A 27,896-nucleotide genomic window follows, 5' to 3' on the forward strand; every position below is an offset into this window, starting at 1 on the left:
ATTTTGGCATACATGAGGGCCTTTCTTGCTGTATTTTATCTTCTTGGGGCATATGCCTAGCAATGACAATTCTAGTTTAAAGAGTATGGGCATTTTAAATCACTTTCTTAGTATAATTCCAAATTCTTTTTCAGAGTGGTTACACCAGTTTGCAACTGCTACAATGCATTTGTGTACCTGGCTTTTTAAAATGCCTTCAAAATCAACTCTTTCCCCTTTTTTTCCTTCCTTTTTGCCAATTAGAAGGACGTGAGGTAAAACTATAGTCATTTCCATGTGCATTTCTCTAGTTGGTAGTGCTTTATAGGAATCTCTCATGTGGTTGCCAACAGTTTGCAATTCTTTTTTTAAATAACCGTTGATGGGGGCAGCTAGGTGGTGTAGTGTGGATAAAGCACCAACCCTGGATTCAGGAGGACCTGAGTTCAAATCTGGCCTCAGACACTTGACACTTACTAGCCGTGTGACCCTAGGCAAGTCACTTAACCCTCCCTCATTGCCTTGAAAAAAAAAAGGAAAAACAAAAGCATAGAATTAGAGCATGTTAAAATGTTTCCCTGGAAGATGGCATGCTTTCTAAAACCTGTTCATGGCTCTTGGTCTTAATGTATGTGGTAGTCTCCTATATGTCTGAGGTATTTTATTGTTATCAGAGTTACCTGACAGAAAGATTCCCCCAATGACAATTCCCACTATCCTAGTTTTAATGCATAATTTGTATAATTTGAAGAAAACTCAGAAGTAGTGAGCTTTATGTGGGATTTAAATCCATGCTCATGCTTCTAGGTATTATCAGAGAACCATAGAATACAAAGTATAGAAGGGACTGGAAAAAGAATTTAGTCCAACCCCTTCATTTTACAGATGAAATTCAGTTCAAACATTTATTAAATGCCTAATATGTGCAAAGTAATATAAAAATAATCCCGGCTCTTAAGAAATTTACATTCTTCTGGGGAAGGAGACTAGGAAGGTAGAGTACCACATTTAAACAGTTAGTAAATACAAATCAATTTCAAAAGTCAGCAGGCATTAACAACTGCTAGACCAACAAAGGTCCTAATAGCAATGGTGTCCATGAGAGCTAGAGATTCTAAAAGACAGAGAGGAAGGGTTGCATTCCAGGCAGAGGGCACGGCCTGGCTTGTTGTTAGCAGATGGAATAGAAAATGTGTGAGAGAGACTATATGAAATATGACTAGAGAGGTGGCTGGGAACCTGCCCTTCCTAGTCTTAGAGTCCAGCTCTAACAGTTTAGGAGTCTTGGGCTGGGAGTGAGAATCCTGGGGAGACTAAGTTGAGGCTGGAGGGTTTCTAGGATTTGTTGTTTTTTTTGGGGGGGGGGGGTTGGCGCAGACAATCAGGGTTAAGTCACTTGCCCAGGGTCACACAGCTAGTATCTGAGGCTGGATTTGAATTCAGGTCATCTTGACTCCAAGGCTGGTGCTTTATCCACTGTACTACCCAGCTGCCCCTAGATTCTTAATGACAATGGGAATTCACATTTATAGTCTCACAACCATGACTATCAAGCATTACTCTTACCATTACTGGCATGCAGAAAGGTTGATCGACTTGATCAATGTCATACAGCTCCCAAATAGTAGAGCTGGGATGATTACTGATCTTTTAAGTACATAGCCAAGTATTGCACCTCTGTACTTTGAAATGATGTTCAGTGTGGTCTGGTTTAGTCCAGGAGCTCCAAACACTGCTTTGAATCTGCCAGAGTAAAGGATCAGGAGCTAGAATTGAGAATTCAATTGAATAGACACTGACCTTCTCTTCTCCCTTACCCTTAGACTGCCATATAAATCATTCCAGGTGCTAAACCCAATGGGTACCAGTTAGAATGTGTCAGATTATCAAGCAACAAATCAGCAGGCATTTATTAAGTACTTACTACATGCCTGACACTGTAGTATGCACTGGGAATACAAAGAAAAAGCAATGGGGGGAGCAGCTAGGTGGATTCAGGAGGACCTGAGTTCAAATTCGGCCTTAGATACTTGACACTTACTAGCTGTGTGACCCTGAGCTAGTCACTTAACCCCAAATGCCTTCAAAACAAAACAAAACAAAAGCAATGGGAGAGAAAGATGTATAGGAAGTGGCACAACCAAGATGAATAATAATAATAACTAAGATTTATATGATGCTTACAAGGTGCCAGATGCTTTACAATTAACTATCTCATTTGTTTCTTAAAATGACCCTGGGAGGTAGGCCCTATTTATTATTCCCATTTTACTGATGAGGAAACTGAGGCAAACAGAAGTTAAGTAACTTGCCTGAGTCACAGAGCTAGTAAATGTCTAACACTGAATTTGGACTCAGGTCTTCCTAAATATAGACAGGTAGAAGGTAGCCTTAATGGGGAAGGCACTAGCACCTGGGAGAGAAGGGGGAGAGGCAGGCTGGCTGCAGGAAAGACTTTCTGGAGGAGGTGGCATTAAAGAAAGCTTAGGGGTTCTCACAGGTTGAGGTTAGAAGAGAGGTTGTTCTACATATGGGGGACAGCCAGTACAAAGGAATGGAGATTGGAGATGGGGCTTTATGTGTAAGAAATGACAAACAGGACAGTATGTTTGGACCATAGAATGAAGTCATGTGTTGAAACCAAAACAAAGCAAAATGAAACCTAGAAAGACAGAAAGAGGCCAGGTTAGGAGCCATTGCAGTTTAATGAGGGGGAGAGGTAACAAGGTAAGCTCAATGCTTTAGGAAAATCACTCTAGCAACTGTTTGGATAGATCAGTTTGGGGAAAGACTTGAGGCCAGGGTCCAATTAGAAAGCTATTTATTCCCATACTCCCCACCCTCCTTCATCTAAGAACTGCAGAAAACCACACTTTCACTATACTTCACAAGGCACCAGTGAGGAAAGCTTTGTAACAATGTTTAGGTGCTATTGGAAACTTGGGTTCATAAGATCATTATAACTAAAATCACTACTCTCTCAGTAGTCTGTAGACAAAGCTCTGTGTCCATAACCCATCAGTTCTATTATGGTTAGACAGGGGCAAAACTCTCCCCACTGCAGGCCTGAGTTTCCTTATCTGTTTGTTGAATGGGGGTAGGATGGGGCAGGGCTGGACAAGATGATATATCTAAGCTAACCAAAGCTCTAACATGCAACATTCCAATATTTTGGAAGGCTTTATAATAATGTAATTTGTAATAAGCAGTACTATTACAAATTATGTATTACATTATAAAACAATAATTTATAACAATATAATAAACCTAAAACCATAGCTTTGGAGTCCTGGCTCTCCCACATATGATGAGACTGGCTTGAGTGGCTCAATTATACTCTCTGTTTTATTTTCTTCATTTGTTAAGAGGGGTGAGGGTTAGAGTAGGTTAGAGATTGTCAAATTGGGGTACAGGCCCTTTCAGGAGGTCCATGATGTCAAAACTATTTTAATAATGATACTACGATTTAAAAAAATTTCTACTATGATACTTACAGAGATTTTGTTGCTGTTCAGTGTTGTCTGACTCTGTGACCCCATTTGGGGTTTTCTTGGCAGAGATAATGAGATGGTTTGCCATTTTTCTTCAGTTCATTTTTACAGATGAGAAAACTGAGGCAAACTGGGTTAAGTGACTTGCCCTGGGTCACACAGCTGGTATGTGTCTGAGGCCAGATTTAAACTCACAAAGGGGAGTCTTCCATTGCCACATTTAGCTTCTCCCCATCAGTAAGAGATAATCCAGGTAAACAAAAATTCTTTATGATTTATAGAATTATAATTTATACAACTACACATTACACATATCATTTTATTGTTTTTGTAATATATGGTATATACGAATATTTTTTTTTGTCCAGGCAATGGGGGTTAAGTGACTTGCCCAGGGTCACACAGTGACCCTGTGTCAAGTGTCTGAGGCTGGATTTGAACTCAGGTCCTCCTGAATCCAGGGCCAGTGCTTTATCCACTATGCCACCTAGCTGCCCCTAGTGCATACTATATTTACACAATGTAACTTTACATATCTACATACACATATGATTGTACACACTATATATAATTCTATGATATGATTGTATATTAAAATGCATTAAAGAAATCATAGAAATACATATAGAAATCATGCATAATTTATATATAATTTTGCAATGATGAATGATTTTATATAATTTTGTTATCTATAAATCATGCATATTTTACATAAAATTTTGTTATCTAATTTGATATCTATATCCAACAGATAATATAATATCTATATTCATAATGTATATCTATATTCAAATAGATAATAAATAGATGCTTTATGCAATGTAGCATGTTATATACAATATAGTACATAATAATATAGCACATTAAAGAACAGAAGTAATGTATATATTTATGTAAGTTATCTATGGTATAATTTGTAAATCTAATCACATGTATTTTATATATAATACACATCTTTGTTGTACTTAATTTATACATAATTAAAATTATATAATTATAATGAATACAATTAATAGTTTTTAATAGTGCAAAGGGGTCCTGAAACCAAAAAGTTTGAAACTTCCTCTAAGATTCTTTATAGTTCTAAATTCTACTATGGCTAAAATAAAAAGGTTGGACTAGACGATTTATAAAGTCACTTCTAACTCAGCAATCCTAAAATCCTATTATTCTAACATTTGGTAGCTATCCTAAAATCCTATTACTCTAACATTTGGTAGCTAAGCGGCAGTAAAGAGACCTCTGCAACTTGTTTTTATCTGAAAAAATAGAAATCATGAGACTTAAAAAATATATTTTAAAGGGGAAAAAAACCCTAGTGAAATAATGTATATTCCTTTACAAATGCATGACCTAGAAAATAAAGTTTTGGTCTAAGTTTTCCAGAATTAATTAATTCATTCATCAAATCACTTTTAAAAGGTGATATGCCATTTAAGGCACCTTGCTAATTACTAAACTAAAGCAAAACAACAAGAACCACCCAAAACCCCCCACAAAAATGCAGGCTTGAAAGTGCACTTGGAATCTTCGCGGGGAGACAAGGAAGCAAGAGCATGAAACTGAACATCTGTCAAGTCGGAGTAACGCACGCGCACTACAAGGAGAGGGCGAGCGCGGGCAGAGCCGGGCTGGGGAGACGTCGAGGTTCCCCGCAGGTGTTCATTCCCTCGTGCCAGCGGGTCCCGGGACCATTCAGAGCCTCCTGCCTTGCGCCTGCGCGATGAGGGGCGAGCGCCTCGTCGCCTCCCCTGCCCCCTCCCGCCACCTTCTTCAAAACTCCCGCCTCCACTTACTGGGGGTGATGGGGTCGGTCTAATTCCGGCCCGCACATTCCGCACCGACCCCCAGCCTGGAGACCCGCCGCCTCCGGAAACACGGGACCCCGCCCCGCCCCACCCCGGGTCACCGGGCGACGTGAGCGACAGCGAGAGAGGCGCGTCGCGGCACCTCGGGGGCGGGGCCGAGGCCCGTCCAGCGTCTCCCTCTCCCGCCGCCCCCTGTCGAATCTGCGGCGGCCGTTGGGCTGTTAGCGCAGTTTGGGCGGTTGTCTTGGAGAAGCAAAATGGCTGCGGCGACGGCGGCCGCGGCGGCGGCGGCGGTGGTGGCGGCGGCGGCGGAGGAGGACACGGAGCTGCGAGACCTGCTGGTGCAGACGCTAGAGAACAGCGGAGTCCTCAATAGGATCAAAGTAAGGCGGGAGGGGCGGGGCGGGGCGGGGAGGGGCCGGCCTCGCCGGGGCCTGGACGCCCGCGCCGGCGCGGCCCCCGAGCCGGAGCTCCCCTCGCGGGATCCCTCGGGGGGCGGGGGAGGATGGCTCGGGCCCGGTGGGGGAGGGGAGCGCGGGCCGGGGGCCGCCGCCGAGCCTGGAGGGAGCCATGTGCGGGGAGCGGGGCTTGGGGGTCGCCGGGGGCCGGGGCCTGAGCTCATAATGGAGGCTCTTCCACCCGCCCCCGTCGGTCTCTAGTCCTCTCTAGTCCTCGCTCGCCGTCGCGGCGGATCCTCCTCCTTCCCCGCCCCCTTCCTCGCCCGGGGGTGAAGCTGGGGCCGGGGGAGGGGGGCACCCCTGGGGAGAAGGCCGGATTCAGCCCCGCGGGGCCGCTTTGGGGAGGGGCGGCTTGGGAAGCTTGGGTTTGGCAGGTGACTCCCCTCTCCCGGGGGGAAATAGGTACGGAGTCGGGGGAGGGGGGGAGAGGGCTTAGCCATCTGGGGCCACGTCTCTTCGTTCTCTTTGCCAGTTGTATTAAACCTTCTCCAATAGACTGGGAGAGAATGGGGGAAGGGGACCCTCACCCTTCTCTAAAGGGAAGTAACTTTGACCCAGCGTTTGCAGGAGTCGGGCTGAAGTTTATAGGAAACGCCTAAAAGAGACGGGATAACAGCATCCTGGCATTTACTGTGAGGAGGAACCTGAAAAGTCATCCGTGTAGTTAAAAAAAAAAAAAGGGAAACCGCTGGTCGGTGGGTGCCGCGTGGATATCACCTGCAAAAGTTCGTGCCGAAGTCCCTGGACTTGGCAGTGGGTAGAGTAGGGAGAAAAAGCATCGGCTTCCTTCTCCAGCGCCGGGGCCGCTGTGATATCCATAGAACATGCTTGGATGCGAACTTTCCCACCGTGAAGGCTTTTCACCAGACAGTGAGATCTTGAACAGGTCCTGTGGGTCCCTTGAGTGGCAGAGCTGGGATGGGGGCCGAGGTGGTTGTACTCATTTTTGCCGTGCTGCTGTGAAGACGTTCCGTCTTGTTATTTGCACTTTCTCCTTGAGCGTTCATGCTTTCCTATTCTGGAAAGACAGTGCTCGATAAAGTGGTATCTATAGAATAGGCATTTTGGCTGAGTCATCTACCTGGTTTATATATTTTTAATTACTGAACAATATGGCAACATCTTAAATTGTCAGAAAAAAATTTTTTTTGAACACCCTTTCCCCCTTGTAAAATTTTTTTCTAGGCTGAACTTCGGGCAGCTGTATTTTTAGCACTTGAAGAACAAGAAAAAGTAGAGGTATGCAAATAGAATTATTTGATCTTTATTGTGCCTTTTTAATATTCAGCTCAAACTATTTAGGAAAAAACTCACGTAATTTTCCTCTTTTTTATATTGGGGTGTAGCCAAAGTAGTTTTTGAATAATTAATCACTGAATACATATTATAGGGGGAAAACCTAACATTCCTTTTGAGAGAGATTTCAGTACTTTGAAGTCAACAAAATAGAGGCATTTAGGTTGGATTCCTAGAGTCCAACATCCTAGAGTTCCTAGAGGGCCAGCATCTCTTAGAGTCAGATCTGAATTCGAATCTTTCGAATCAAAGACTCTGTAAAATGGGGGTGACAGCACCTGCCTCTCAGTAAGCACTTACTGTAGTGCTAGAGTGCAAGTAGACCAGGAAAGTTAAGAAGTAAAGATTTTCATTTTATTTTATATTATTTGATCTCAGGGTAAGTTGATCTAGAATTTGAAAGTAATAACATAACACAAGAACATGATGTCTGAGCCCTGATGTCCTCCACAGGCCTTTTTTTTTTTTTTTTAGTGAGGCAATTGGGGTTAAGTGACTTGCCCAGGGTCACACAGCTAGTAAGTGTTAAGTGTCTGAGGCCGGATTTGAACTCAGGTACTCCTGACTCCAGGGCCGGTGCTCTATCCACTGCGCCACCTAGCTGCCCCATCCACAGGCCTTTTTACAAGCTGTCTCCCCTGCTTGGAATGTACTTAATCCTTACTTCCACCTAACAGTTTTGCCACATAGTAGGCAATTTAATAAATGACCTGTTGGTGGTATTATTGCTTAGGATCAGGTTTTGTTTTTTTGTTGTTTGTTTTTTTTAAATAGATTCCAAATCTGTTTCTAAAGCAAAAGTTGTTTCTGCAGAAAATATATGGTAATGTTTTTTTTTCTCCTGCTAACTTCATGGCAGTCATTAAGAATCATGGGGTTCTTAACCTTTTTTTCTGTCATGAAACCCTTTGATAATCTGGTGTAACCTGTGAACTCCTTTGGATGCCTTCTTGGAATTATTTGCGGGGGGGGGGGGGGGTGAGGCAGTTGGGGTTAAGTGACTTGCCCAGGGTCACACAGCTAGTAAGTGTTAAGTGTCTGAGTTCAAATTTGAACTCAGGTCCTCCTGAATCCAAGGCTGGTGCTTTATCCACTGTGCCACCTAGCTGCCCTGAAATGATTTTTTTAATGCACAAAATAAAACACACAGAATTATAGAGGAAACCAAGTTTGAGATACAACTATAAAAATATTTTTTAAAAGTTTACAGACCCGGGGCGGCTAGGTGGCGCAGTGGATAAAGCACCGGCCCTGGATTCAGGAGTACCTGAGTTCAAATCCGGCCTCAGACACTTGACACTAGCTGTGTGACCCTGGGCAAGTCACTTAACCCCCATTGCCCTGCAAAAAAAACAAAAAAAAGTTTACAGACCTCAGGTTGAGTCCTGCTTTAAATGACATGATTGATAAAGCTAAAACAAATTTATGTTGTGTTAAATCCTCTCAGACTAGTGAATTTTAAAGTTGGATAGCTAGCACAAAAGACTCAAGTTTCTGACAGCATTTGAAAAATACGACTGTACAAAGGCTGTTTATAATAAAGTAAGTTTGCTGATTTAGTTTCAAACAAAAAAATCATGAAACTTCCCAAAATCCTTAAATACTTTCAAACACCCTAATCTTTTAAAATTAATTTATAATTTTACTTTAAAAAACAAAACATATGGGGCAGCTAGATGGCGCAGTGGATATAGCACCGGCCCTGAATTCAGGAGTACCTGAGTTCAAATCCAGCCTCAGACACTTGACACTTACTAGCTGTGTGACCCTGGGCAAGTCACTTAACCCCAATTGCCTCACTTAAAAAAAAAACCAAAACATAACTATGAAAATCTATAAATTAATGATGAACAGGATACAATTTTGGATCCTAATAGCAGAATTCTTCTGTTGATAAAGTTTTAATTGTAATGTTAAAAATGTCAGGCAGTGTATTACTTTGTGACCATAGCATAGAAATAAAATTATACAGTTTTTGAAATAGAACAGTTTTTTAGGACTAATATATTATTTTTAAACTTTTATAATTTTCTTTTTTAATAGAACAAAACACCTTTAGTGAATGAAAGCCTGAAAAAATTTTTAAATACTAAAGATGGTAAGCATCTTTTTGTCTACTGTTGTTTTTTGTTTGCTTAAACTAAATTTTCAAATCAAAACTTAGGGGAAATCAAGAATTCTATTGATATTGTAGTTTAAAATTATTCTCTTTCCCTCTTTTCTTTAAAGATAATGTAAGAACTTCATTATAGAATCAAATATCTACTAATTGTGTCAGATAATGGAGTATTGTAGACAGTATCATCTAGATTGGCTCAATCCAAACTTCCTGGCACAAGGAAACTTGCCAGAGAAATAAATTTACTCTGACATCAGGATGGAAAATCCTGTATGGGTAATTTTAATGTAATTCAGAGTCAACTGTAATTTCTTAGTGACTCGTTCTTGAAGGGACCATCTCTTCTGTTTTTCACATTTTAATTTTAAGTATATTACTGGAAAATCTTTTCAGAATTTTTCCTATAAGCTTTGTTTTTTAAAATTCAGAAACTTTATTCTCCTATAGTATGGTACCATTTCACAAAATACAGGAAAAAAGTTTTGCAAAATGCTAAATGTTTATGTTAACAGGTATTTATTTTGTCTTTGTGTATTTACTTTTGCAGGTCGTTTAGTGGCAAGTCTTGTTGCAGAATTCCTTCAGTTTTTCAATCTTGACTTCACCTTGGCCGTCTTTCAGCCTGAAACTAGTACAGTAAGAATGTGAACTTAACCATCTCCTCTTGTGTCTTTTTGTGACTTAAAATATGAAATTAACTAAATATAGTTAGATCCCACTTATATATGTATTTATCCTTATTTTGAATTGTTTTTGCAACTCAAGAGGCAATCTGAATGTCCCTGTTTCCAAGATGGCTGTGTCCCTGCTTTCAGAAGACAGCAACTGGCCAGAAAGATTGTTTTTTGTAGGGCCAAATCATCTAGCAGTCAAAAAAAGTGGACTGACAAAAAATGGCCCTATTCCTTTTTATTTTGGTTACAAGAAATAAACTGATGCCCTAAATCAGATGACCCCAACTTTTTTTTTTTTTTTTGGTGAAAAGAAACTACTTTGTTTTATTGTGGTCATCATGTGAGGGGGGTCTTCTGTAGATGAATGCTTCATTTGTACATATTTAAAGACTTGGTGACTGTGGGTGGGTCTGCTGTTTGATTTTTGGCTATATTTTAATCTCACCAGATTTTAGACACAAATGTTAATCTTTTTTAATGTTGTCTTTGTATATTTATCGAGTACCCCATAATTAAAATATAACTTACTTAAGGGAACTTTTAGCTCCAAGAAAATTCAGGCTGCCTTAGAAATTAGGGTTGTAAGTTTAATGATTCAATTGCCTTGAACAGAGAATTTAGTGCTAATAAAACTTTAAGCTAATTCCCATAGTGCAATCTCAAAAGAGGAGGCATGTAATGTACTCTGCCATGCCCCTCAACTCCCAATGAATGTAAGTTTGTTGAGCACGGATTATTTCTTCATTACTTTGCACATATTAGGCAATTAATAAATGGTATATAAGGCAAGTGAGATAGCTTGGGGCTGGATTGCAGAGGTCATGAAGTCCTTCAGTAAAGACATTTTAGTTAAGTAGTATGCAAAGAATGAATTAAGAAACACTTATTAGGCATTTACTATATGTTGACACCTTGTTAAATGAGTCAGTTCCTACCCTTACATTCTAATAGGGAACTTAAATTCTGATAGGAAGAGACAATTCCTGTGGAGGAGTGATAGCCAAGGTGGAGAGATTTTGTCTGAGAGAGCCACAGAAATGGTGAGTTGATGCAAAGGATAGTCATTTAACATCCCTTCCAGAAGTAGTGGTAGTATTGAGTTGATAACTGTGCCCAAAGCAAGAGGTAGAGAGTTGTGGTGGCAGCGGCACATAAACCATTATGGTTTCTGAAGATCTTGATGGGGAGAACAAAGGCAGTAGTAAGAAAATGACAAGATACCTGGGTAGATAGTCATAAGATATAAAACTTGATCTCATCTGGGGCCAGCTAGATCCAGTGGGGTAGGTGAGTTTACACTCAGCAATCACAGTAATTCATTATAGACAGTATGGCTAGAAATCAGTGTAAGGCACTGAAGATCAAGTGAGTGGAGATGAAATGGAGGCACTAAACAGAAAACATCTTTACAGAAGCTTGCAGTGAGCTAGGGGTGGTGAGTGGGGAGGATGGTAGAATGGGGTGGGAAGGGGCTTGGGAAGAAGCCTAACTGAAAAGAAGATTGGAAGGCAGTGGTTAGAGGTTTCAGAGCCACTAGATCATGTGTAGGGTTCAAAATGGAGGCACTGGAGATAAAGACTTTACTTTCATGCAAGACAAATTGTTACTCCTTTCCAGAACATCCTGTCGTTTTAGTTGATAGAATAGTTGAGCTCCTTCAGAATAAATAGTAATTTTAAAAAATGGACTTTAACTTTCACAGTTAAGAAAAGCAAAGATAGGATAAAATTAAAAGGGAAGAGGACCAGCATTTATTAAGTGCTTGTTATGTCCCAGGTATTGCTAAGGTAAGTATTGTTTAATGTGATCCTCACAGCAGCTCTGTGAAGTAGGTGAGATTTCGATTGGCATTTTACAGTTAAGGAACTGAGGTAGACAAGGTGAGTGACTTGCCCAGATCACACAGCTTATCAAGTTATCTTCATCTGGATTCGAACTCCTGTCTTTCAGACTCTAGGTCTAGTGCTCTATTCATCGTGCCATCTAACTGCCTCTGTATAGTAATAAAGTATCTTTCCAGACTCCTGATGGAATACCTAGAGTGGGAAAAATAATTTGGGGTACGTTGAAATTCCTGGTTAGGCAAATAGAAAAGAGCGGGCAGCTGGAAGAAAAAATCCTAAGAAACCCTGAGAAGAACTTCCAGAGAGGGGGATGGAAACCCTTGGGTAAAGCATCAAAGGAAGAGTGACTAGGCCAGCTACGTTTTTTGGATACTGTAGCTTTTACTGAGTGCTTCAACAGCAAGTAAAGTGATGCTGAAATTTGTTATTTTTGGTTTGTGTGCTTTAATTTTTTTGGCTAGAGGTAAGAGGGTTTGTTATTTCATGTGTCATACATGAATTTCCTGTAATTCAATTTTTATTAACTGTTTCCCACACTGAAATAATTACTAGAAAACTAGCTTATAGTTATGTCAAGTTATGAAATACACAAAAACTTGTACCCATTGACTTTTTTGGTAATACTTGAGGGCAGAAAAAGAAGTTGAATTTTTCTTGCTTTGATTTGGTGTTTTCTCTAGATTTTGTTTTTGTTGGGGCTAGTTCTGCTGCCACAAATACAATGAATCTAAAGCAAGGTAGATATCCACAGGTCTCTTCCTCAGCTTAATTTCAGCAAGTACTAAGAGGTGATAGTATTATAAAAACACAGCATATTAACCAATAGGTTTGGTATGTTTAAATTAGGTCCTCCTGAAACTACAACACACACACACACACACACACACACACACACACACACACACACACACACACACGAGAGTTACAGAAGTCAGTTAATGGCAGCACATGACCCAAAATACTGCTTTGACCGCATTATATTGTAGGAAGAAATTTACTCCCTGGTGGCCTTCTGATTTTAGACTAGAATGGAGCATTTGAGGGTTTAAAAAAAAATTAGAATAATAAAAATAGGAAAAATACTTTTCCCTATTTTCCTAATTGTCACTTGATTTTTTTTTCTTGTGGTCTTTCCTCCACATTCTTAACTTTAAAGATCTTTTATTTCATTGATGTGGATTGACCTGCTGAAGGGAGAAAGGGAGATTGCAGCTTCTCTATGCCTTAGTAGACTTAGATCTTTATGATTCTGGCAGGGAAAAAAATGTCATTTGCCAGTCAAATTTTTGGTGACCGGTGTCTTTAAACTTTTTAAAACTAGTCTTATTACTAACATAGGCTGTTACCGGATCTTTATTTGAAACTTTTTCAACTTGATAGGATATATCCAAGCTTGGGTTCTGTTGGCATTGCCTTTGAGAATCCATGTTCACCTACCTGCCATTGAGGGGTCATCAATCAGGATAATTTTAAGAGAGGTAGCCATCCATATTATAGGATTTCTGGTTATTTGGTAATAGATTAAGTTGTTAATAATGAAACCATAGGGCTGAAAGAGATTTTGAAGTGACCATCTTTAAACAAATTAACTCGGGAAATTACTCTTTTTCTATTTGATTGTTTTGATATACTCCTGATTCAGCTGGTTCTTCTAATTTTTATTTTATTTGTTTTTCTTCTTAGGTTCCTCATTTCCTCAATCCCTTTCCAAATTATCTATGTTTCCATAAATTACAAATCAATACTAGTTAAAATTTATTGTATTTGCTATGAGAGGAGTGTCGAACTCTGCTACTTTTTATGACTTTGAGTTAATTATCTTGCCTCATTAGGCTTTTAATTCTTCATTTGTAAAATGAAAAGGGTTCATCTTCACCTAGATTGGGAAGTCTTAACTTTGGGGTGGGGAGTCATGGGTCCATGGGTTCCTTTGGCAGTCTGGAAACCTTGTGGACCTCTTCTTAGAATAATGTTTATTGTCTACATTCATAATTGAAGGAAATGCTAAGTTTCAGTTAGAGGTTAGTGAAAATTATATATTTTTTCACCATCTAGTTTCACAGATCTCTTGAAATTAGGGTTCTGTGGACTCCAGTTTAAGAATGCCAGATGCTCTTAAAATTTTCTTCCAACTCATACCATTCTTTTTCAAGGATGGCTTCATGGTTCCTGTATCGTATATTGCATTGATGCTAAATTATGTTATAACATTTGAATATAAAATGTTAATTGATGGAAGATGGTTCTTGAATCAACTTTTATTAATTAAGAAAGAAAAAAAATCCTTTTTATGAGAGTATCATAAGATAGGCCTCATCCAATGAACTAGTTTGCTTTTGTTGTTGTTGATAGGAATGTCTCCATGTTTAGCCTTGTTCTTGAGCTTCAACATTCCTGATACAGTTTTACAGAACTTTGGAAATTCTTTTTTATTTGTTACCTGTACTTCCAAGTTCTGCATGTATTATTTAAAAAATAAATTTATAATCTTATATACATTTTTAATATGCCCTTCCATCTCTTCTTCCTATTCCTTTCTCCTTTTTTACTTCCTCCCAAACTCAATTAAAAAAAAATAACCCCAGACCCTTCATCCTAAACATGCATAATCTAGGAAAACAAATTCTCACATTGGCCTGCATCTTTCTCTCTGCATTTTTAGTTGATCATCTCTCTGGCAGGAGGTTAGTAGTATGATTCATCTTCAGTCTTCTGGTCTCATAGTTTATCATCATGTTGATCAAAATTCTAAGTTATTTTTCTCTACAACGTTGTTATTATATAAATCCTCCTAGTTCTTAGTTTTTTCTGTATCAATTCTTAGAGGTCTTCTCAGTTTCTTTTGAAACTTCATTTTGTCATTTTTTATGCTACAACAATATTTCGTTCCATTCATATACCATGATTTATAGCCACATTCCTAAAAAAGAGGACAGAGTCGTAGTTCTAATTTTTGACTATTATTAAAAGAGCTGTTATAGATATTTTTGTACATATAGGTCCTTTTTTAAGAAAATCACTTTGGCATGTAGGCTAGATGGTACAGCTGGGTCAAAGCTTATGTACAGTTTATTAACTTTTGGGGCAGAGTTCCAAATTGCTTTCTAGAATGGTTGGACCAATTCACAGCTCCATGAACAGTATATCAAAAGAATACTGGTGAGTAGTTCTTCTAGTTTCACCATTTTTTAGATACCTTCCCAATTTCTATTTTTTTTTCTACCTGTGGAAGCAATTTGGTTTAAGTGACTTGCCCAGGGTCACACAGCTAGTAAGTATCTGAGGCTGGATTTGAGCTCAGGTCCTCTTAACTGTAGGGTCAGTGCTGTATCTACTGCACCAGCTAGCTGCCCCACCTTCCCCATTTCTTACTACTGAAGTCTTTTGTGATTACATTAGATTTTTTTTGGGGGGGGGGGGCTTTAAAGCTTACAAGTTCAAGTTCAGGAGAATGTAATTCCCTCTTTTTTTTTCTTTTTATCCATGGTACCTTGCCCATGGTAGGTACTTTGTATTTTATGGAATTGATATTTATTTATGGAATATTTATGGAATTGATCCCTCTTTTAGGGTCAGAGAATCTTACCTTTTTCAGATTTCCTAATATTTTTGGTAATTGTCATATTATGTGTGGCATTCTTTCACCATCTCTCTTTAATTCTTTTTTTTTTAGTGAGGCAATTGGGGTTAAGTGACTTGCCCAGGTTCATACAGCTAGTAAGTGTTAAGTGTCTGAGGCCAGATTTGAACTCAGGTACTCCTGACTCCAGGGCCGGTGCTCTATCCACTGCGCCACCTAGCTGCCCTTCTCTTTGATTCTTAATATAACATCCATAATTTTTTTCTAGTTTCTCTCCATTTCAGCTTCTCTAGAATGATGTACATGGTCCTGGCTGTCTGTCCTGCATACCTGGAATTCTCTTCAGCTTTCTAATTGTCTTGGCTTCCTTCAGGTTATAAATCCCAACTTCTATAGGAAGTTTTCATTGATTTATCTTTAATTCTCATACTTTCCCTCTGTTGATTATCTCCAGTTTACCTTCTGTATATCTTATTTGTAGATAGTTGTCTTCTTGTTGTTTTCCTCCATTAAATTGTGAGCTCCTTGAGAGCAGGGTCTGTCTTTTGCCTTTTTTTCATCCCCAGTGCTTATCACAGTGCCTGGCAGGTAATGGATGCTTAACAAACACTTATTTACTAATTGTAGCATAGAAATACCGAATGTTTAGCACTTAAAGGGACTTTAAAGTTTGCCTAGTTCTCTCTTTTTACAGATATGAATCAGAAGCCCCACATTTGGAGTGACTTGTGCACAGTCACAAAGCTAGCAAGTGGCAGAGACATGATTGATTTAATGTGTTTTAACTCTAATTCGAGAGTTCTCTCTATTGTATCGCACTACCTACTTCATATCAATGTTCAGGGTATCCTAAGAGGCTTTATGTAATTTCTGAGCTATTTTTTAAAGCTATTAAAGCTTAAGCATGAAGATTTTTTGGACACCTTGTATGTAGCATGTGTGTGTGCATACCATTTTGTATCTTTATCATATGTGAGTCACAATAACACAGTACTTTAAGGTTTACAAAAATAAAAATGCCTTTCTCAATAGCTCTGAAAAGTAGGTAGTGTAAGTTATTCTTTTTTTAACAGGTAAGAAAACTGAGGCTCATATTTTAAGAATAGTTTTGGAATTTTTCACTTATTCAGATATATACATGGTACATTCATGGTTATTAATGGTTAACTAGACCATCTGTTACTCAGTTATCAATGTTCCCATTTAGAGAAAAAGCTACTTTCAAAAAACAACTTCTGAAAACTGCCAAGAAAAATTGAATTAAAAATCTTAATCTGGATAAATTATTATGAATTATCTTTCTTTGTTTTTTAGACTGTCTGTTGGATAATTGGCAGTTGAATAGGTTCCTGCCAAATGAATTCCATCCACTATTTAGTTTTTGTCTTACTAGGTGATTTAAACTTTGTACAGTTTTTGAAACAATATACATAACATTTTAAGCATATATAACATATACCAGAAAGAAAAGTTCATTTTATTGTTAGGCCAAACTATTCTTTTTTGTTCTTTTTTCCTTTATGATACAAGCATTATTTTTACTATATTATAAGGCATTTTAATTTTTTTTTTTCAGGTTCATGGGCTTGAAGCTCGAGAAAATTTAGCCCGAGACTTAGGAATTATTGAAGCAGAAGGCACTGTAGGTGGGCCATTACTATTAGAGGTAATAAGACGATGTCAGCAGAAAGAAAAAGGTTCACTTAGTGGGGAGGTAAGTATGATTTTCATTTTAGGCATTTTTATTTTTGGTGGCAGAAATTTATTACTGAATTTCTCAGCTTCTACCTTAATTATAAGTTAGGTGAATCATGTAAGTTACCACAGACTCCTAGGACCAGAGTTCAAAAGAATTAGATGATGTGTAATTAAGAGTTCTGATGATATTTGAAAATACATTGACAATGTCCTTGGGGATCTGAGAAGATAAAAGAGTGAGATATTCCTAGGAATCTATCTCTTCATTATTACTCCCGGAAAACAGCAATAAATGTATAAAAAAGAAGCAAGAACTAGCAGAAATTCTCAAAAGTAATTTTAAAAGAAATAACAATAATGAAAAAACAAAAGAATATATTCAACATGATGAAAAGCTGTTTTGTCTTAAAAGAAACTAAGGTGCAAAAACAGCTCTTAAAATGGATACCAACAGTAACATCAGGAAAAAACTATAATTTTTTCAAGTCACAATGCAGGAAACACAGTTCAGTGAATTAAAGGAAGTCATAAAATTGACATTAGTTGAAGGAAATGAGTTCAAGTATTTGAGAGGCTGTAACGTGTAATATTCTGTTTGTCCTTAGAAGGTAGGAAATACACAGAAATTGCCAAGAGACCAATTTAGGCTTGATGTCAAGGAAAAATCTTAAAATAATTGGAGTTGTCCAAAAGTAGAAAGTTTTGCCCCCAGAGGTGGAAGATTCTCTCTCCTTAGAGGTATTTACACAGATGCTAGATGACAACTTGTGGGGATTTCTTCTTATATGGGTTAGACTAGATGGCCATTGAGGTCCCTCCTATCTAGCAAATCTATTTCTATAACAGAAATATTATGTGGAAAACTAAAGAAGGAACTGATTGTGACAGGATAAGATGATAATGAAGTATAACATTATGACCATTTAGAAATCTATGGAAAGAATAAATGAAATATATTCGATGGAGACAACTATTTTATTTGAGTACAGAATGTAACAAACAACATAAGCTGAAACCCCTCCCCCAACACACACTTGGCCAAAAATAATTAATCATTTTGTACAATAATGGTAAATTGGACAGACTGAGCAGGGAGATGAAAAATATTCAAAATTATTAGTCTCCCTTAAAACTTTATTACATTTCAATAAGCCATTCAAAATTTCCCAAAAAGGTTGAAAAGAAGAACTATGGTGTCCTTATCTCACAGGGTTGTTGTGAGGCTTAAATGAGATCACTCAATCAACAAGCATTTTTATTAGCACCTTCTCAATACTAGTGATATATAATAAAGCTAGAAAGGTAAGTTGGAGCCAGGTCATGAAGGCCTTTAAATGTATGTAAAAATGTAAAGAACTTTAGAAACTTCAAAATACTATGCAAATAGTGTTGTCTTGGTCGTCGTCGTCATCATCATCAACAACAATTGGTAGACTTTTGGGGAAATTACAAAGGTAGACTCTAATTATTCCACAAACATCTTTTGCCAGCCTTCATAAGTATAATGTCAAGGAGATGATTTTGCAAGTAGCCAAGAAAATAGATTAGAAACATTCCTTTGAATTGTATAAGACTCCTACCAAAAAAAATGACAACAGATGCTAGAATATGATGTAAAAATTAGGAAATGAGTGACATCTCCAGATTATTTTCTTTGCAACATTTAAGCATGCTTTTCAAAGAGGAAAAAAAATCATTAAAGAAACTACATGAAATTGAGAATTTTATTCAAGGAAAGCCAACATTAAAGAAGCTTTTGATATGCTAAACCAATAAGAACACAGAGCCTTCAGATCAGCACTTTGATTAAGATATTTATAACTGTTTCCATAGCTGGCAGTTTTCTCAATGCAATAACCACTGTGGCACTAACAATAACAGGAATATTATTTTGGTTAAATACTGAATGAGAGGCTTGAGGGACAATGGAAGAATTCATTTAGGGCATACCAGATAAAGAAAATGAGAAAAAAAATCTTGATAATGATATATTTCTCCAAGACTGTGTCCTAGAACCTTTTCTTCTATACTCTCTTGCTTGGTAATCTCATCTGACATGGAGTTCTAGGCTTGAGTTACCAATTTCTTGGAGGTCTCAAATTGGAAAACCCTTATACATCTTAAACTTGATAAATTTAATATTTTTTCCTAACATCCTTCCCTGTTTAGAACAGAATCCTTATTACTGTGGAAGACTGCCATCCTCTTATCATCCTCAATTTTTTACCGTGATATATTCCATATGGCCAGTTGCAGACATGTCTTGTCATTTCTTCCTTTACAATCTCTTTCATATCACATAGCTATCATCTTGGTGCAGGTTTTCATCACGTTATGCTTGGAATATCATAGTAGACTTTTAAGTGGTCTCCCTGCATCAAGTCTCTCCTTAGTCATGATTTTCTCTCTCTTGTTTCTGCTTTTTCATTGGCAGTCCCCTGTACCTGGGATGCCTTCTATCTTCATCTCCACTTCCTGGTTTCCTCCAAGATACAACTCATATCCTACCTCCTGCAAGAAGTCTTGCCAGCTGCTAATATCTTCCCTTCTTTGAAAGATCTTCCATTTGCCATGTGTATGTGTGTGTCTTTGTGTGTGCACACATGCATGCACGTGCATAAACATACATTCATAGATATACATATATACTTCTATAATAGCACCTACATCAAAGGGTGATATTTATGTTATAGTTTCTGGCATAAATTAGATAGATGCTTAATAAATGCTTGTTTCCATTCCCACCTGTATGTTATATGTATACTTTTACCCATATTGTTTTCCCCATTAGAATGTGAACTCTTGAGGGCAGGGACTGCATTTATTTGTTGTATACTAAGAACTTAATAAATGCTTTTGTAACGATTGGAATAACGCCACCTGCTGGAGACTTACTGTAGAAGAATTCTGCCCATGAAGCGAAGGTCTTTGAGGGCAAGACCAGGAGTCTTCTTTGGTGTCAGGAAGTGACGTGGGCTAGTGGGAGGAGGAAGGAAGAGATTGGTGCTAGCTCTGGGGCTCTCTTTCCTCTGGACTCTGGTGGAGAAGGGAGCTAGAAATGTGCTCTCCCTTTAATAGATAGGAATCTAGGCCTTTCTCTCTCTTTACCAAATTCTTATTCTCCTTAATAAATGCTTAAAAGTCTAACTTTTGCTGAAGCTTATAATTTATTGGCGACCACTCATTAGATATTTTAGACAGTTTAGCTAGAATTTTAGCCCTTAACACTACTATGGGGCAGCTGGGTGGCACAGTGGATAGAGCACCGGCCCTGGAGTCAGGAGGACCTGAGTTCAAATGTGGCCTCAGACACTACACTTACTAGCTATGTGACCTTGGGCAAGTCACTTAACCCTCATTGCCCTTCAAAAAAAAAAAGAAAAGAAAAAATACTTTACTGACTGACTAATGATAATAGAGAATCAAAGGGAGCTATTGAAGAGTGAACCTGAGGGAACAAAATTGGGGAAGTTCAGGGTGTTTTGTTTTTGGTTTTAAAAAATTCAATATTTAGTATGTAAAATATAAAAACTTTGTTTAGAGCAGGGGTTTTTAACCTGGAGTTCACAGATTCCGAAATGGGGTGTGGTCTGTGTTTCCATGACCTATTGACATTGAGAGAATAACAGTATTAAACATCTTTCATTTAATGATGTCATTGTGGAAATACTGTCTGTGTTATGAATCAGATCTATTTGGTCACATTTTAATTAGATTTCATATAATTTTAAGGAGAGTTATCAAGTTGGCATGGTATCTTTATACATTTCTAATAACTGAATAACAGATTTGATCAAGTAGCATTTATAAATTCTCAAGTAATTTTAGCAGTTATTTCTGGTTTTATATATACATGTAAAATGTTACAGATCAGGATAGAATCATTTACCTCAGTGAAGCCAAGTCAAAGACCATTTTTGTAGTTATGAAGACAGGACATAGGATATAAATTCAGGTGCCCTGCACTCATATGTGAGTAAATTTGTTAAGTGTCTTTAGTTTCTCATTACATTTTCAGAACAAACATCTTTTGATTTTTGCTTAATTATCTCTGCCTCCCCCTTTACTAGCACAAATTTTAATGGAACTTGACTTCAATTTCAGGTCCTTATATCTTAACTTCTACAATGGCCTAACAACTCAATTTATAAAGAAAAGGTTGAGTTGCAAAAATAATTAGATCAATCTATAATAATCAAATTTCAGTACTCCAATAACGGAATGCAGTAACTCAGGCAAAAATATAAATAAGTTGCACACTTGAATAGCATGCTGATTGAATTATTTGATAGCTTATATGGAGGGAAATAAATAGATAAGGTAGGAAATTTTCTTTCCCCTACTGTATAGTACTTTAAGGTTTCCAAAATGCTTTACAAATGCTATCTCATTATCTTTATAACAGTCCTAGAAGGTAGGTGCTGTTATGATCCAGGTTTTATAGATGAGGAAACTGAGGCAGATAGGTTAAGTGATTTGTTCAAGATCACAGAGACAGTAAGTAGCTGAGGTTGAATTCTGAACTGAGATCTTTCTCACTCTGTTCACCATTTCGCTGTCCATATACATAATTATATTTTTATTGCATTATGACTCATAAATGTGTACAAAAAATTAATTATTAATAACTATAACCTGGAAAAATATATACTTGGATTTATGAAAAATTATGATTATATGAAAAATGATAAATTTAGAAAAATTATAATTGGGCCGTAAATCCCTTCGTGGTCACCATTAAAATGTAAAATTTTTTTTTAACTAGGGCTAATTTTGGGGGGCTAAACTATGGAGGACTAATCTTTCTGAGTGCAGGACTAATCTGGGGACTTTTGATTGTTTGGCTATCTGACTTCGTTAATTTAATGTGGGCCGTTTATAAAAGTTCCACCACACTGCTCCACTCCCAAATTGATAAACTAAAGATTAAGAAGCCTCTTAACCAAATAATCAAAGCAGAGTTTATTTATGAGATACTGTTGAAAATTAAGAATACAGGGAAATAAAATGTACAACCTGACTGCTTTCCTGCAGTCTCTTTCCACTGAGTCTCTTTCCCACCTGCTGCGCTTCGATCTTCTTGAATACAATAAGGGCCTTAGCGACCTCCGGCCTCAGGGCAGTTACACTTTCCCTGGTTTGTAATAAGGCCTGTAACCTTGTCGGCCCTCTGGCCCTCCTAGTCCTGCATTACTGTTTGTCTTGTCCCCCATCACTCCTTTATTCTAATCTCCTCAGCCGCCCTCTTGACCTCTTCTCAGCCCCCTGTCTCCTTGTCCAAACGAACTCTCCTCCGGCCTTGTCCTCGCTCCCCTCTAGTCTTGTCTATCTAGTCATCCTCCTCTAGTTAGCCCCCCTCCTTAATCTTGTCTCTCTATCTAGTCCGTCCTCGCTCCTTTTTTTTTCCTGTCTAACTCCCAGGTCTATATATACCTTTTCTTCTCTCCACTCAAATCTTGGGGCTTCCTTCGCTAATCCACCAGCCAGGGCTGCGGCTGGTTTGGGGGGGGGTGCACTCCCACTAAACGTGCCTCATGAGGCACAGGCTATTCGCAATCTTTCTGATAGCTCCGCTCAGGGCTCAGGTCGGAGGGAGCTGGGGACTTTTTTTTCCCCCAGCTGTCTGACCTGGCGTCTTGTATAGCCCACGGGGCTTTTTCCGCTCAGCTGAAGCTGAGGAGGAGGGGGAGAGACCCTGAGGGCCTAAGGCTTTCTAATCTCAGCCTAAAGGTAGGGTCCCCAAATCAAAATAAATTTCCACAAATGTATTCACACATGTAAAAAACCATATACATGAATCACACATGGACCATTTACAAAAATTATGTTCTAGGACTCAAAGAAATAAATTTAAAGGTAGAAATTTCAATGCATTTTTTTAGTCATAATGCAATAAAATTATGATAAAACAAGGTGAATGTGCAAACATTTAAAATAAAATAAGTGGAAAAGAGAATATGGCAATGTTTTCCCCAAATTATTCCTTATGACCAGTAGGATTTATATAAGAAATGTTAAGTTGGTTCAACTTTGGGAAACAGTCAGCATAATCATATGGATAAGAAAAATGGGTTTAGGTCTCTGTCACATGACATTCTACAATAAAATCCAACTAGAGTAATGATGTGTATATTTTAAATGAATTTTTAAAAAATGGTTGAACTATAACTTATAGGGAAGAAAACTCTTATCCAAGAAATATAATTATAAAAAGCGAGATATATTCATTTGATTTTCTAAAAGCAGCTTCAGCAGTGCAAAAATCAATGCACAGGGGCAGCTAGGTGGTGTAGTGAATAGAGCACTGGCCCTTGAGTCAGGAGGACCTGAGTTCAAATCCGTCCTCAGACACTTAACACTTACTAGCTGTGTGACCCTAGGCAAGTCACTTAACCCCAATTGCCTCACCAAAAAAAAAAAAAAAAAGCAATGTACAGCAATTGGTGAAAAGTTGACCAAATTAAGGTACATGAATGTACCATATGACAGACATGAAGACCTTTAAAACCTTTATGTACATTGTTATGCAGAGTGAAGAAATCAGAAAAATCCATAAAAGAAAGTTCAAAAAGGAATGCAAAAGCATACAGCTGTTTTTAGGTAGCTAATTCACCCATTGGAGAGAGGGCAGGTCCTAGAGTCAAGAAGACCTGAGTTCAAATTCAGTGTCAGACATGTACTGGTTGTGTCCTTGGACAAGTTGCTTAACCTCTATTTGCTTCATTTTCCTTCTCTATAAAATAGGCATAATAATAGTACCTGCCTTCCAGAGTTGTTGTGAGGATCAAATGAGATAATAAGTATAAAGTGCTTAGTACTTTACTATTGTTATAAAATATTAGCTATTATTTTTAAAAACTATTTTAAAGTTTCAATATATGTATATAACTTGTTTTGGTATCATGTTTTATGTTCTTGATGATGATTACTAAGTTTAAAACATATAAAACCATGAAAAAAGAAACTAACATATAATCTCAAATAAACTTAGTCATGTCACTGGCATTCACTTCCATAACATGTACCAACATTTTTACTTTTAGTTAGTATAGGAGGAAAGGCAACGTAGCCTGGGGGATCAAAAGCCAGTTTTGGTGTCAGTTTTGTCCCTTAACACATTCTTGGTAGGGGTCTGTGAGAAAGTCATTTGGCCTCTCAGCATCTCAGACACTCCCTGGACTATAAGTTATTGATATGCTTGTCAATTTCTGTTTCAAGGAATTTCTACAGTAGGAATTCTACACTAACATGCTCAGTGGTATGACTCCTAATGCCTCCTTTAAAAAAGGAATATAGGTGATACCATTATCAAATTAGAAGAGCATGGAGTTTACCTGTCAGATCTATGGATAAGGGAAGAATTTATGACCAAACAATAGATAGCCTTATAAGATAAAAAATGGATAATTTTGACCACTTTAACAAGTTTTTGCACAATCCAATGCAGCTAAGAAGGAAAGCAGAAAATGGGAAAATCTTAGTAGCAAGTTTTTCTTATAAAGGCCTCGTTTCTCAAATACATAGAGAACTGAGTCAGAAATTTATAAGAATAGAAGTCATTGTCCAGTTGATAAATGGTCAAAGTATATGAACAGGCAGTTTTCAGAAAAAAGAAATCAAAACCATCTATAGTCATGAAAAAAATGCCCTAAATCACTTTTGATTAGAGAAATGGAGGTTGAGACAACTCTGAGGTACCACCTCATTCCGGAAAATGATAAATGTTGGAGGAAATGTGAGAAAATTTTGGGCACTAAAGCAATGTTGGTGGAGTTGTAAACTGATCCAACTTTTTGGAGAGCAATTTGGAACTATGTCCAAAGGGCTATAAATCTTTTTCATATCCTTTGATTCAGCAATACCACTACTAGGTCTGTATCCCAAAGAGATTTAAAGGAAAAAGACCTAAATGTACCAAAATATTTATAGTAACTCCTTGTGGTGGCAAAGAATTAGAAATTGAGGGAATGCCCATCAATTGGGAAATGGCTGAATAAGTTGTGATATGTGATTGTGATGGAATACTATTGTGCTATAAGAAATGATAAGCAGAATGTTTTCAGAAAAACCTGGAAAAACTTATGAGCAGATACAAAGTGAAGTACACAGAACCAGGAGAACTTTGTACATACTAACAGTAATATTGTATGATGATCAACTGGAAATGATTTAGCTTTTCTCAGCAATACCAATTGCAAGACAGTCCCAAAGGACTCATGATGAAAAATGTTGTCCACCTCCAGGGAAAGAAGTGATGGACTCTGAATAAAGATTGGAGCATACTATTTTTCACTGTCTTTATTTTTTTCAGTGGGATTTTTTGGTGGTCTGTTTTTTTCAAAACATATAACATATAGAAATTTGTTTTCCATGATTACACATATATAACCTCTCATCAAATTGCTTGCCATCTAGGGGTGGGTAGGACACGGTAGAGAAGGAAAGAATTTGGAACTTGAAATTTTTGAATGTTAAAAATTGTTTTTACATGTAATTGGGAAAAATACATTTTTAAAGGAATATAAAAGGACTGATATATTTTTGATGTTGGAAAGTATATTTGTGAACTTAGGTGGTGTTTTTAATTTTCCTCAAGGTTTTAAATTGCCATGGTTCTTATTAGTCCTGCTAATTTCACTTGCCCTATGTTTTCAGAGTTGAATATTTACTAAAGCAACCCACCAAAATAATTTTTTGTCTAATCTCTTAGTTCATTTGGCCGGAGATGTTAATAATGAAGCCAAGGTTCCATATTGGATCACCACATATACCATTTAGCTTAATGTAAAGAAAATCTATCTCATAACCAAAGATAGTATCTGTAACCCATACCGGATGGCTTGGAAATGTGTGGTTAATCACAGCTGTTATTAGATAAGATTGTGCATCTCACAAAACCATGTTAACACTTTTGGAAATATCTTCGTGTGCATTTCCTGCTGGTGGTGTGTTGGTAGCTTTGTAAATCAAATTGTTAAATGTTGATTACTTAATACTGCAGTGCACAGTGTTTTGGGGACGTGAAGATGAATAACACAAAAAGACCCTGTTCCCACAGAGCTTAGTAATTTAGCCAGAGGTAGGTGGGTGGCACAGTGGATAGGATATTGAATTTGGTGTCAGGAATGCCCAAATTTAAATCTTCCTCTTTGACCCTGGTCATTTAACCTCTTGACCTCAGTTTTCTCATCTGTAAAATGGGAATATTAGTGACATCTACCTCACAGGTGAGACTGAAATGAGATAATATACATTAAGCACTTAACAAATCTTAAAAGTGCTTTATAAATGCTAGTTGATATTTTAGATAAAAGTTTTAGATAGTGGAAAACAATATTGTACATGATTAATTGCCATATGAATTATACATCCAATAATTACCACAAGATTTGAGTCAAGGTAGAGAGTTCATTACTATTGGCCAGGGTTTTCAGGGACAGTTTTGAGGGGGAAGTTGAACCTGAGTTGAATCTTTGAATGTTGGCTAGGATTTTGATGGTTGGTGATGATACATCTAGGGTGAACAGTGAAAAAGCAGAATCTAGAAAGTGCTAGGTGTATTTTGGGAACTTGCCCATATACCTGTTGACTTTTAATATTTGTTTCCCCTGGTTTCTAGAAAACCAAATTAAGTTAGTTTGGTTTGAGTAAGGAGTTTAGGAACATGAGTAAGTTATGAGGAAACTAATGATATGGTGAGATCAGATGATGTGGAATGCCTTGAGTTAGTACTCCAAAAAGTCTAGTGCAAGGAACCTCTCAGGTTTGTGTTTCAGGATCTGGCTGGGAGAGTCCCTGATAAATAATTCTACCCATGGTATCTAGGTGGTGTGCTAGTGGATTTGGAGCCAGGAAGACCCACGTTCTAATGCTGCCCCAGATACTTACTAGCTTTGTGATCTTGGGCAAGTCACTTAAACTATCTGCCTCAGTTTCCTTATCTGTAAGATAGGGATAATAATAAAACCATGACTGAGGGAAGAGAGGAATGTTAGTTCTTTCCCCATAGGGTATCATGGAAAGGACTAGCTCTAGAGTGCTAGATGTTCAAACTCAGCTTCTGATGCTTCCAACCTTTTTGGCTTTAAGCAAATCAATTGACCTCCCAAGGTTTTGGTTTTCTCATCTATAAAATTAAGGGGGTTAAACTTGGTTGGCATCTGATGTTCCATCTGCCTCTAAATAAGTTGTGCTATGATTGTAGAAAGTTAGCATGGAAATGATAGTGATTAGAGAGCTGGCTTTAGAGTCAGGAAGACTTGGGTTTTAACTGTCTTTGGATGTGTATGTGGTTGAGGGGTTGAGATTGAAGAGCAATGACTGAGTCATTTAATTTTAACCTTTTAAGTGCTTCAGGCTTGCCACTTTGCCTTGATATTTTCTCAAACAGTACAATTACATGTCTGGTCACCAAAAAAAAAAAATGGTGATCCCATTTTATTAAGGATCCACCTAGGCCCCCAAAAGAATGCATGGCACTGAGTGTGTGTGGCAATTCGAGGGGTACTTGCCAAAAGAGTGAGAAGGGAAGATAGAGACAAGATGCCAGCAATATAAAAGAAAAGGCTGAAAAAACCCAAAGAATTCAAGACAGAGTCTGACTATAAGCTGGCCTTGCTTCCAATATGATAAAACAAACATTGAGACTCAAAGACAGAAGAAAAAAAAGAATAAAACATTTTTTTAAAAGCACATTGAGGGGGCAGCTAGGTGACGCAGTGGATAAAGCACCGGCCCTGGATTCAGGAGTACCTGAGTTCAAATCCGGCCTTAAGCACTTGATACTTACTAGCGGTGTGACCCTGGGCAAGTCACTTAACCCCCATTGCCCTGCAAAAAAAAAAAAAAAAAAAAAAGCACATTGAACAGGTATTTAATACAAAAATTCTCTCTCCAGAGAACAGCAAGAAATTCCAGAATGTTTCCAGAGAGTAAAACATTTAAAAGAA

General features: G+C 37.8%; 1 protein-coding gene across 4 annotated transcripts in view; it reads left to right on the top strand.

Moving 5' to 3' along the window:
* The first annotated feature begins 5,457 nt into the window (after positions 1 to 5,457).
* The window catches only part of CEP43 (centrosomal protein 43), a 57,395-nt gene continuing 34,956 nt past the window's right edge, over positions 5,458 to 27,896 (top strand). For 2 of the 4 annotated variants that reach the window (XM_043963464.1, XM_043963466.1), the window contains exons 1-5: positions 5,458 to 5,661; positions 6,922 to 6,975; positions 9,076 to 9,130; positions 9,699 to 9,787; positions 16,826 to 16,963. In XM_043963464.1, coding sequence (XP_043819399.1) covers positions 5,536 to 5,661; positions 6,922 to 6,975; positions 9,076 to 9,130; positions 9,699 to 9,787; positions 16,826 to 16,963 — 462 coding nt within the window. In that variant the 5' untranslated portion in view covers positions 5,458 to 5,535. The remainder of the gene's footprint in view (positions 5,662 to 6,921; positions 6,976 to 9,075; positions 9,131 to 9,698; positions 9,788 to 16,825; positions 16,964 to 27,896) is intronic. The other 2 variants (XM_043963463.1, XM_043963465.1) reach the window with 2 other exon arrangements.

The sequence above is a fragment of the Dromiciops gliroides genome, chromosome 4, assembly GCF_019393635.1.
Source record: "Dromiciops gliroides isolate mDroGli1 chromosome 4, mDroGli1.pri, whole genome shotgun sequence".
Classification (NCBI taxonomy): domain Eukaryota; kingdom Metazoa; phylum Chordata; class Mammalia; order Microbiotheria; family Microbiotheriidae; genus Dromiciops; species Dromiciops gliroides.